This window comes from Acomys russatus, chromosome 6 (assembly GCF_903995435.1).
Source record: "Acomys russatus chromosome 6, mAcoRus1.1, whole genome shotgun sequence".
Lineage (NCBI taxonomy): Eukaryota > Metazoa > Chordata > Mammalia > Rodentia > Muridae > Acomys > Acomys russatus.
Genome location: NC_067142.1, coordinates 9435447 through 9448170, shown reverse-complemented (window position 1 = coordinate 9448170; position 12724 = coordinate 9435447). Strand labels below are relative to the sequence as shown.

The 12724-nt window shown below is 38.3% G+C and overlaps 1 protein-coding gene across 1 annotated transcript in view; it reads left to right on the top strand.

Annotated features, from left to right (window-relative positions):
• LOC127190912 (contactin-associated protein like 5-1-like) overlaps positions 1-12724 on the top strand; it is a 721994-nt gene that overhangs the window by 578864 nt on the left and 130406 nt on the right. Inside the window, exon 19 of the mRNA XM_051148186.1 lies at positions 10090-10314. Coding sequence (XP_051004143.1) covers positions 10090-10314 — 225 coding nt within the window. The remainder of the gene's footprint in view (positions 1-10089; positions 10315-12724) is intronic.

Below are 12724 nucleotides of genomic sequence, written 5' to 3'. Positions count from 1 at the left end.
TCAAGGAATCAATAATTTGTACTTATAATTTCTTCTAAGTATCCTATAGTTTTGTTTTTCCTATTGATGACCTTGTTACATTATGAGTTAGTTTTGTACTTAAGATTGTGCTCTTACATGATTCCATTATTTATTTTACCAAGTTTAAATAAAATTTAATTATTCATGTCGCTTTTTAAAAATATATTTTATTAATTTATTCATATTACATCTAAATTGTTATCCTATTCCTTATATCCTCCCATTGCTTCCTCCCTTCCATTTTCCCCTTACTCCCCTCCCCTATGACTCTGACTGAGGGGGACCACCTCCCCCTGTATATGCTCATAGAGTATTAAGTCTCTTCTTGGTAACCGGCTATCCATCCTCTGAGTGCCACCAGACATCCCCATCCAGGGGACGCGGTCAAGTACGGGGCATCAGAGTTTGTGTGAAAGTCAGACCCCACTCTCCACTCAACTGTGGAGACTGTCCTGTTCATTGGCTAGATCTGGGTAGGGGTTCAAAGTTTACTGCCCATATTATACTTGGCTGGTGCCATAGTTTGAACAGGACCCCAGAGCCCAAATCTGCCCATCATAATGTTCTTCTTGTAGGTTTCTAGGACCATCTAAATCTTTTTTCCCCCATTCTCCAATGCTTCTATTAACTAGAGTCCCAATAGGATGTCCTCCCCTCTGTCCCACTTTCCTGGTAAATGAAGACTTTCATGGGACATGCACCATGGGCGTGTGTCCAGATACAAGTGAGTATACACCATTTGAGTCTTTCTGTTTCTGGGTTAACTCACTCATTATGATCATTTCTCTAGTTCAATCCATTTGTCCACGAATTTCAGTAAATGCTTGTTTTTAATAGCTGAGTAGTATTCCATAGTGTAAATGTACCACAGTTTCTTTATCCATTTTTCTACTGAGGGACACTTGGGCTATTTCTATGGTCTGGCTATTATGAATAAGGCTGCTATGAACATAGTTGAGCAAATTTTCTTGTTGTGTGCTGGAGCATCTTCTGGGTATATTCCAAGCTGAGTCTTGAGGAAGCCCTATTCCCAGTTTTCTGAAATAGTGCCAGATAGATTTCCAAAGTGGCTGTACTAGTTTGCATTCCCACAAGCAGTGAAGGAGTGTTCCTCTCTCAGCCTCCTCACAAGCATATGGTGTCACTTGAATTTTTGTTCTTAGGCATTCTGATGGATGTAAGATGGAATCTCAGAGTTGTTTTGATTTGTCTTTCCCTGATGACTAAGGAAGTTGGGCATTTCTTTAAGTGTTTCTCAGCCATTTTATATTCCTCTGTTGATAATTCTCTGTTTAGTTCTGAAACCCATTTCTCAATTGGGTTACTTCATTTGGTGGTGTTTATTTTCCTGAGTTCTTTATATGTTTTCAATATTAGACTTTTGTCTGATGTATGGTTGGTATCGATCTTTTCCCACTCTGTAGGCTGTCACTTTGTTCTGCTGACAGTGTCTCCTCCCTTACTAAAGCTTCTCAGCCTCATGAGTACCCATTTGTTAATTGTCGACCCTAAGGTCTGGCTGTTGGTGTTCTGTTCAGGAAGTTTTCTACTGTGCCAATGTGTTCCAGGCTCTTCACCACTTTTTCTTCTAACTTATTTCGAGTCTCTGTTTTTATAATGAGGTATTTGATCCATTTGGATTTGAGTTTTGTGCATGGTGAAAAATTTGGGTCCTATTGCATTTTTTTTTTTTTTTTTTTTTTTTTTTTTTTTTGCGTGTGACTCAGGTAGACCAGCACCATTTGTTGAACAAACTATTTCTTTTCCATTGAATAGATTTGGGTTCTTTGTCAAAAAAGAAGTGGCTGTACATGTGTGGATTCATATCTGAGTCTTTGATTCGATTCCACTGATCAACCAGCCTATTGGTGTGCTAGGACCATGCTGTTTTAATTACTATAGCTCTATAGTACAGCTTGAGATCAGGTATGGAGATTCCTCTGGAGGATTTTTTATTGTACAAGATTGTTTTAGCTATTCTAGATTTTTTGTTTTTCCACATGAGGTACAGAATTGAACTTCCAATGTTTTTAAAAAATTGTGTAGGTATTTTGATAGGGATTGCATTGAATCTGTGAAATGTTTTTGGTAAGATGGCCATTACTACTATGTTAATTCTTCCAGTACCTGAGCAAGGAAGATCATTCCATTTTCTCATGTCATCCTAATTCTCTTTATTCATAATTTTGAAATTTTTTTCAGATAAGTCCTTCACTTGCTTGGTTAGAGTAACTCCTAAATACTTTATATTGCTTGTGGCTAACATGAAGGGTGTAGTTTTCCTAATTTCTTTTATTGCATAATTGTCATTTGTATATAGGAAGGGTACTGACTTTTTTGAAATAATTTTGTATCCAGCCAATTTGCTGAAGGTGTTTCTCAGCTGTAGTGGTTCTCAGGTGGAATTTTGGGGGTCACTTATATACACTATCATATCATCTGCAAATAGGGATAATTTGACTTCCTCCTTTCCCATTTGGATCCCCTTGATCTCATTTGTTGTCTTATTGCTCTGATTAGAACATCCATTACTTATTGAAGAGATATGGAGAAAGTGGGAAGCCTTGCCTTGTTTCCAATTTTAGAGGAATTTCCTTAAGTATCTCACTCTACAATTTGATTTTGGCTATTGGCTTGCTGTATGTAGCCTTTGTTATGTTGACCTATGTGCCTTGTATTCCTGATCTGTCCAAAACTTTAAACATGAATGGGTGTTGGATTTTATGAAATGCTTTCTCTGCCTCTATGGAGATGATCATGTGATTTTTTAACTTTCGGTTTGTTTATATGGTGGATTACGTTGATAAATTTCCATATATTAAACCATCCATGCATGCCTTCAATGAAGCCTACCTGGTCAAGTTGAATGACTTCTTTGCTATGTTCTTGTTTTGGTTTTCCAAGTATTTTATTGAGTATTTTTGCATCAATGTGCATGAGACAAGTTGGTTTGAAATTCTCGTTCTTTGTTGGGACTTTATAAGGTTTAGGTATAAATGTGACTATGGCATAATAGAATGAATTTGGTAATGTTCCATCCATTTCTATCTTTTGGAATACCTTGCTAGAGTATTGGTATTATCTCATCTTTGACAGTCTGGTAGAATTCTCGCCCTGGGCTTTTTTTTTGGTTGGGAGACTATCAAAGATTGCTTCTATTTCTATATGGGAAATGGGACTATTTAGCATGTTTGTCTGTTCTTCATTCAATTTTGGAAAGTGGAATTGACCAAGAAAATTGTCCATTTCCGTTAGATTTTCAAATTTTGTGGGATGTATGCCTTCGAAGTAGGATCTTACGATTCTTGGTATTTCTTCAGTGTCTGTTGTTATCACTCGCTTTTCATTTTCGATTTTGATGACTTGAATACTGTCTCTCTGCCTTTTGGTTAGTTTAGCCAATGGTTTGTCTATCTTGTTGATTTTCTCATAGAACCAGCTCTTGGTTTTGTTGATTCTTTGGACTACTTTCTTAGTTTATAATTTATTAATTTCAGCCCTGAGTTTGATTATTTCCAGATGTCTACTCCTCTTGGGTGTTTCTGCTTCTTTTTTATCTATAGCTTCCAGATGTGTTGTTAAGTTCCTTATGCAGGATGGTTCCAATTTATTTTTAAAGGCACTTAGTGCTATGATATTTCTCTTAGCACTCTAGTCAATGTATCACACATATTTGGGTATGTTGTTTCTTCATTTTCGTTGAATTTAAGAAAGTCCTTAATTTCTTTCTTTATTTCTTCCCTGACCCAGGTGTCATTAAGTAGAGAGTTGTTTAGTCTCCACATATGTGTTGGCTTTTTGTTATTTCTGTTGTTGTTAAATTGCAGCCTAAGACCATGGTGATCTGACAGGATACAAGTTATTATTTCTATCCTCCTGTATCTCTTGAGGCTTGCTTTGTGACCTACTATGTGGTCAATTTTGGAGAATGTTTCATGGGGTGCAGAGAAGAAGGTATACTCCTTTTTGTTTGGGTGAAAGGTTCTACATATATCTGTTAGATCCATTTGATTCATGGCATTGGGTAATGATGTTATTTCTCGGCTTAGTTTCTGTTTCAATGACCTAGCCTTCAGTGAGAGTGAAATGTTGAAGTCTCTCCCTATTAATGTATGGGTATCGATGTGTGGTTTAAGCTTCATTAACATATCTTTTACAAATGTGGGTGTCTTTGTATTGGGAACATAGATATTCAGAATGGTGATGTCATATTGGTTGACTTGACCTTTGATAAGTATGAAGTGTCCTTCCTCATCCCTTTTGATTAATTTTGGCTGAAATTCTATTTTGTTAGATATTAAAATGAGTATGCCTGCTTGCTTCTTGTGACCATTTGCTTGAAATATTTTTTCCAGCCTTTTACCTTGAGGTAATGTCTATCTTTATGGGTGAGATGTGTTTCTTGAATGCAGAAGAATGTTGGATTTTGTTTATGCATCCATTCAATTAGCCTGTGCTTTTTTTATTAGAGAATTGAGACCATTGATGTTGAGAGATATTAATGACCAGTGACTGTTAATTTTTACGTTGGTTCCAGGAGCATTTGTGCTGTTGTGTTTTTGCAGTTGTGTCATTACCTATTTCCTGTGTAGTTTCGGTTGTAGCTTGTGCCTTTGGGGTGTAGTTTTCCTTCTACTACCTTCTGTAAAGCTGGATTTGTGGATAGGTACTGTGTGAATTTGTTTTTGTCATGGAATAATTTGTTTAATTCATCAATGATTATATATAGTTTTGCTTGGTAAAGTAGTCTGGCCTGGCATCTGTGGTCTCTTAAGGTTTGCAAGATCTCTGTCCAGGGCCTTCTGGCTTTTATGACGTCTGCTAAGAAGTCAGGTATAATTCTGATAGGTTTGCCATTAAATGTTATTTGTCCTCTTCCCCTTTAAGGTTTTAATATTTTTTCTTTGTTCTGCGTATTTTGTGTTTTGATTATTATGTGACAGGAAGTTTTTCTTTTCTGGTCTATTCTATTTCGTGTTCTATAGGCCTGTTGTATGAATATAGGCATCTCTTTCTTTAGATAATGGGAAGTTTTCTTCTACAATTTTGATGGGAATATTTTCTGGGTCTTGGAGTCTGGCATCTTCTCTTTCCTCAATGCCTATTATCCTCAGATTTCTTCTTTTCATGGTGTCCTTGATTTCTTGGATGTTTAGTGTCAAGAATTCTCCAGATTTAGCTTTTTCTTTAATGGTTGCCTCAAGATCTATGATTGTATCTTCTAAACCAGAGATTCTTTCCTCCATCTCTTGGAGTCTGTTAGAAAGGCTCACTTCTTTGTTGCTTGCCTACCTCTCTGAGCTCTCACGTTCCTGGATTTTTTTCTGTCTTTGTGTTTATCATTGAGTCCAATTTCATATTTAGATCTTCAACTGTTTTGTTTATTTCTTTTATCTAATTGTTTGTATATTCCTGAGTTTCTTCCAGTCCCTCTTTATAGACCTTTATTGATTTCCTTCCTCTGATTGTTTGTATTTTCCCGAAAATTTTCCAGTGTCTCTCTATAGGCCTCTTTTATTTCTTCCACCTGTTTGGCTGCATCTTCCTGCATTTGATTACTAATTTTATTGATTTTCTCCATTATTATCCTCATTATTAAGGATTTGAGGTCTTTTTTCTTGTATTTCCATTGTGTTTGCATTCTCTTGTTTGTTTTCTTTGGTATCACTGGTATCTGGAAACACCATATTGTTTTGGGGTTTTTTTGCATATGATTTTATGCTGTCCTTTAGACATCTCGCCATCTCTGTTTTTGGAAGGTAGCCTCCGGAGTTAGGTGGAGTGAGTCTGGGGATTGATTCACTTGTTTTCTCATGATTTTCCTAGGCTGGAAGCTCTGATATTTCACTGGTCTGGATGACAAAAGGTTAGCCCTTTAGTTTGGGTCTCTCAAAGGCAGTGATTGCCAGCTCCCCTATACTGTGGGTCCTACAATTGTCATGAGTCTCTGAATATGTGTTGGGTCAGGCCAAAGTGTCTACAGCCTTCTGGGTACTCTTGTGGCACTGGAGCTCTCCAGGGACTGAAGCAAGTCAGGTGGAGGGGGTCTAATTGCGACTGTACTCCCTGTCTCCCCGAGATTTATTTACTCCTGGAGCTTTGATGCTCCACTGGTCTGTGATTTCTGGTAGCATTTCAGGACCCAGAGCGCTCACAGAGTCCAGGTTAGTGTCACAGGGCCCAAACTGCACACAGTTCATGTCTCTGTACCCAAATGGGCCTCTGGACCAAAACGGGTCTCTGGGCCTAATCCACTCACTTAGTCCAGTTAGTGCTGAGTCAAACCAGGGTCACTGGCCCAAACAGCACACTGAGTTCAGCTAGAGTCTTGGCACCTGGACCGCATGCCAAACTCTGCTAGAGTCTCTGTGCCCAAACTTCCCACCATGTTCAGCTAGGGGCTCTGGACCAAAATCGCTGTCAAGTTCAGCTAGAGTCTCTGGGCCAAAACTGCCCACTGAATTCACCAGAGACTCAGCGTGGGGTTTGTGGTTCAAGCTCAGTGAGGGTCTCTGGGCCCAAACTGTGAGCCAAGTTAAGCGAGAGTCTCAGGAGCTTAAATGCATGCCAAGCTCAGCTAGGGACTCTGGATCCAAACTACGTGCCAATTTCAACTAGGAATTTTGGGCCCAATCTGTGCGCCAAGTCTAACCAAAGTCTCAGGTCCAGGACTGAGTGCTAAGCTCAGCTAGAGTCTCAGGACCCAAAATTCCCGCCAAGCTCAGCTAGAGTATCAGGGGCTGAGCTGCATGCCAAGCCCAGCTAGGGTCTCTGGACCCCAAATGTGTGCTGAATTCAGCCAGGGACTCTGGACCCAAACTGGGCTTTGAATTCAACCAGGGACTCTGGGCCACAGACTGCATGCCAAGTGCAGCCAAAGTCTCAGGGCTGGGCCCGCGTGCCAAGCTCAGCTAGGTTCTCTGGGCCCAAATAGTGTGGAGCTCAGCTAGGGATTCTGGGGCTGAACCGTGCTCACAGTCCAGTTTGGTTCTCAAGGCATGAGCCACATACCGTGGGTTGCGGGGCCCAAATCTTGCACAGAGTCCCTTCTTTTGCAGCAATTCCCACCAGTTACCATGCCAGTCATCCTTGCCAGAGGGGTTCCCAGCCGCAAACCTCAGCCTCTGCCACTGCTGCTCCAGTCCAAGAAAATCCGCGCTCCTCCTGTGTGCAGGGGTATGCAGGTTTTCTGTATTTTGGTCCTCTCAAACTGTGGAGTACTCCTGAAGTAGTAGGGTGGGAGCTTGGTATTCCTGGTTCAGAATTTCGTGCAATTCCCTAAATTTGTTACTGGAGCTTCTAAACATGGTCCATGCTGTTTGCTGCCATTTTGGATCTATCTCATGTAGCTTTGTATGTGTATGAGTCTGAGTATGTGCGTGTACCTGCGTGCGCACGGCCGCGCACACACACACACATCCCCCCCCACACACACATCAATATGCCCGTGCACATGTGTGGTCAAAGGACAACTTTCGAGAGATGCTTCTTTCATTCTACTACGTGGCCCCTGAGATTGAACTCAGGACCTCAGATATGGCTGCAATCACCTTTACCCTATGAACCAGATTGGCATTGTTGACATGATTTTTTTCACCTACAAATATGCTATGACTGGGCACCATTTATCTACGTGTATTTTTTGGCCTTCAGCACTCTTTTTATGTTCAATATTTTTGTAACTACAAGTTCTAGAATGTTAATCCTAACTTAATCACACACAGATAACATGTTTTAGAATGTGGCTTGCATTTATTGTAGTGGAGATCATTTTGTGGTTTTTATTTACACCCCTGGCTTCCCTTATTTCATCCCATAAACACTCCTCTACAAATCCTAAGTATTTGTAGCCACCAGTTATAACAATTGCAACATTTCCCATTGTAAATGTGGTGTTCTCTTATTTAATTCATGTATATTGGAGCTCTGGGGAAATACTCCGGTTTCAGGTTCTCATTTATTTCACAATATTCCTGTGCAGATAGTAACTATGTATTTAACCTCAAAATTCTTTGATTCCCACATTTATAATGTGGGAAAATGCAGCAATTTCTTAGCAGGTGTAGAATTTAGCATTCAATCAATGATCACTGCATACATTATAAAAATTCTCCCTCACTGATGGATTTTAGTGTTTTTTGAAATATTCTACTATCTTAAACTAAAATCATAATTGAAAATTCACTTAATATGCTTTAGATTTTATTCATAAGCAATCTATGGAAAAAACAAATCTATTTCAGCACCTTCATCTTCTGACATAAACCATAAAAAAAAAAAAAGGGTTGAGTAGCAACATATGTACATATGGATGAATTTACCTTTACACTGAAACAAATAGTATTTCAATATTAAAAATAATTAAAATTAGCTCCTGTATACAACCAGAATATCATTTTTGACATGTCTAATCAAAAAAGCTTTTTAATTTTTAATTTCTTGTCCTAAAAAGCAGGAAAAATAGCATTGTTGTTTCCCATATCTAATATGCTTTTATACACCATGAATCACAAAGACATTTGACTGTGTACACAAGCATCAAACCAGGGCTTTTATTTTGTTAACTGGAAAATAGTAGCTGAAACTACAGGTGATATGTATCTAGGTAAAACACTTGTGCCGAACAAATGATGCTTCAATATCTTCATGGCCAAAAGGGTTTGCTTTATACTTTTAGCATAGGAAACACTGACATAACTTGCTTGATAGAAGAAAATTTTTCTTTCTGAACCAATTCCAAAATTGCACTAGTACTTCACATGTACTAGACAATATGCACAAATATATAGCATGAAATAGGTGGTATGATTACTTAATGTTAGAATTTTAACAACGTAGAGAAATAGCAAGAGCATTAGGAAGCAAAGCCGAATTTGGGTGTGTTCTCGGTGAGCCACATTTAGCCAGAGAACATTGAGGGAAGCTTTCTTCTTCTTTGGGAAGAAGAGAATCCTATCATGCCCCTAAGAATTCACGTTTACCACAGTTTCCTAGACAGGTGTGTGCTCACTTATCTATAAGATGCAACCTTTCCTTCATACCTGTACTTAAAAGATGACATTTAAAGTTAGTTTAGGAGCAGCCTGGACTCAGGCAGAATAAGTATTCCCACATGTTGACAGATATATTGTCAATCAGAAGACATATTTTATGAAGGCTACTGAGATAAACTTAGGTTAAATTATCTTCTTCTTTTTTCATTTCTTTTGTGTATTTGTAGTATGTGTGTACATATGTATGTGATCATGTGTGTGTGTATGCATATGTGTATGTTCACTTGTGTATGTACATGTATGCTCTTCAAAATTTAACATCTCTAGTGCAATACTAACAAAGGAACACTGGCATCTTCCTGTCTCTGCTTCCGCAGGTCTGAGTTACATGTGCACACCATCACTCCTATCTTTTAATGTAGATGCTGGAGATCAAAACTCACTTCTTCACACTCGTGCCACAAACATATGATGAACCAAGTCATCTTCTAATCCCTACATTATATGCTCTAATAATACAGAGATTCCTCAAGTCCAAGCCCTGTTGGGCAATGCTTTACAAAGACTATCTCACTGAATAACATGATGAACATAGGGAGAGTTGCATTTAGGATTAACCTCCCTAGCCATATTTGTAATTACAAACAATGGCTACCAGTGCTTGGGAAATGCTTCTGTCAGAAAAGTGCTTGCATTTAAGCATGGGAGTCTTAGTGTTGAGCCCCAGTTCCCTTGGAGAAAACAAGATGCATCACTAACAGAGGTGAGATAGAGTTCTGAGCTCCATTACCTGCCATTCTAGCCAGTCAATAAGTTCCAGGTTTAGTGTCTCAGAAAAACAGTAGATAAAGATTAGGGTTGGCATCCTAACCTTAGTCCCACAAATCACTACAGATCCACAAACACACTGAACCTGATTTGAGCCTCTTCAAAATTATTGAGAAGCACATTATCTGATTTTTTAATATTACTCACCCAGTGCTGGGTACAGAGGAAGTAATGAACAGGCATTTTAGCTACCCTAAATAATTGACTAAATGTTTGAAAATATGTTCTCTTGTCTTCTCTTTCACAGAGATTTCAGCTCTTTTTGATTCTGGCACCTCTGTTACATACATGTTTCAAGATCCATATTCAGTGACCAAGAATACAAGACTGTCATCTTCAGCTATCTACAGAGATACAGCTCCATCCAAAGAAACCATCACACTGAGTTTTGTGACAGCACAGGCACCCAGCCTCTTGCTCTTCCTCAATTTCTCTTCTCAGAATTTTCTGGCTCTCCTCCTCTCCAAGAATGGTGAGTGTTGGTGGCATGAAGCCACAAGGCCAGCCTTGCCAGAAGGGACAGCTCATGTCTGCAGTACCCTGCAGAGACAGCTAGGCACCCTCAGCCTAACCTTCCTTCCACTTCGCTTTTATTATCTGTAATTGGTATTCTTGGCCAGTGTCATTTTGCCACTCAAGTCTCAAACTCATTGACTAATTTCTCTTTATTGCATCGCATTAATTCGTTATTATTTGTTCCATGCTGTAATCCATTAAATGTAAAATCTCTTAAGCAGGTCTGAATGTCAAAAGAATAGTAGCCTCATGTATACTGCCATCTTTGCTGCCATGATCACCACTCAGGGCTGGTAAAGAATAAATATGAGCTGTGCTTATACACAGGCATTATCCAGGTCTTTGGGAGAAATATGATGTGGGAGCCATAACCCTGTGGCACAGGACACCATTTCTTACTCTGATTTTCTCATAGGCATTAATTCTTTTTATATAATGACTGACTATAGGTCTGTGATATTTGCCACTCCAAAATGGTAAGCCCTGGATTATTTTACTTTTTCAAAGAGTACTGTTTCACAAATGAACGTTTGTCTCTTCTTTTCTTTCCTGCAATTATTATAAGTAGTTAAAAATTCATGCATTCTTAAATGCCATTGTTTAGTCCCTCAAATTCACATACATTGGTGAACTAAAGTGTCTATTGAAATCTGCAGTTCTCTGTTATTTGAACTTCTTTGTTGGTGACATACTGAATAAAATAAAATTTGCAAAGAAGACTTTGCTTCTCAGTTTCCAAGGTGTCTGTAGCACCTAGGCCATCATGATGATGCTCTAATTATAAGCATACAATAATGATGTGAATAAAGCTTTAGAAACACAGTAGACTTAGTGGATATAACAGGGTTATAGAAAGGACAGAAATGAACACATACAAGTAGTATTGATGGCAAATCAAAATTGAGCTTTCTTATCAAAAGATTTTTTTTTATCATACTATGTCAGGACAAAACATCCTAATAGAGCTATAGCAAGTATATTTTGGAATCAGAATCCTACCATATGGAAAAGTTGCTTGAAAAAATGAACTGAAGAAACTCACATATATAGCATAATCTCACACAACACTTTTCTGTGATCAGGAATATAGTTCTACTCACCTTGAAAACTTCTGTTACTATAACAGGATTCTACATTTTTGGCTAGTTCATCTCAACTAGTCAGTTAAGCTTCAGGGTAGACTGTGGTATGTCACAGAAGCAGGGATACATGCAATGCTGTGTTCATCTCAGGAGCATAGATTAAATTTTCCTTGGTATGCTTTTTATGACTGTTTTTTGTATTATCTTTCTTTCTTGTGGTGTATTTCATATGACTTGATTATAAAGAATTATTCATTTAATCTAAAAGATACAATGAAAACTGGGAATGCATGGGATGAGTTAGGTGAAAGCACAAGAATAACAATAAATAGTCCATAGGGTGTTTAGATGTCATTTATTATGAGAACAAGATAGAGAGAAGAAGCAGAAAATAAAGACAGGCAGGAAAGGAGGGAGAGACTGAAAAAAATGAGGAGGAGGAAATGAAAGAAGAAGAACAGGAAGTGGAAGAGGAGGAAAAAATGAAGAAGGGGAGGATGAAGACAAAGAATAGGAGGAAGAATAGGAGAAAGACAGGGACTTATTCTTTATGAAGCCCATGAGACATTTAATCAGCTACTTACTAGTTTGAAAGTTAATGGCCAAAATCATGTCAACAGACCAGATCTTCAGTTTTGTCAAGTCAAGATTGCTAATTGCATGAGGCTGCTTTTGGATCCTGGGTCCTCCTTTTCATCGTGTGTTTAGACAATAATAAGATCTATATACGGAGATAATCCCCACAGTGTTTTCAGGGTAGAGACTTGACATACCTATACCAGTTATAGTATACCTTTGAATATATGACTGCCAAGAATACACAAAATAGAGAACTGGAACCTCTGTGTCTAATTATTCTCATGAACACATACTGTCCTTACCTCTCCTAGTAACTCTGGTTACTAGCTGATACTAATATACCTACTATTTCAGTTTTCTACAGTTGTGAAAACTGAGGCACAGGACATCATAATTGGTAATATCACAGTGAGTAACAGAGAACGGTTTCAACCTCCCTTATTCTGCCCAGTAACACTATCAAGTTTTGGGTTTTTTTCTTTTCTTTTCAAATAATCTCACTGGAACTCTCAGGTCTATTGTCTCAGGTGGTGAGTGCTTGGATTAGGGGTGTACACCACCCACCTGGTTCTGTTTTTTTTTTTTTTAAGCATAAGCACTAATTGAAAAGTGCTAATCTTTTAAAATTTAAAACAAAATTCTTTTAAATGATTGGCATTGCTTTAGTAATGAATAATTCTTTAAATTCCTCTCTGGTATATTTTC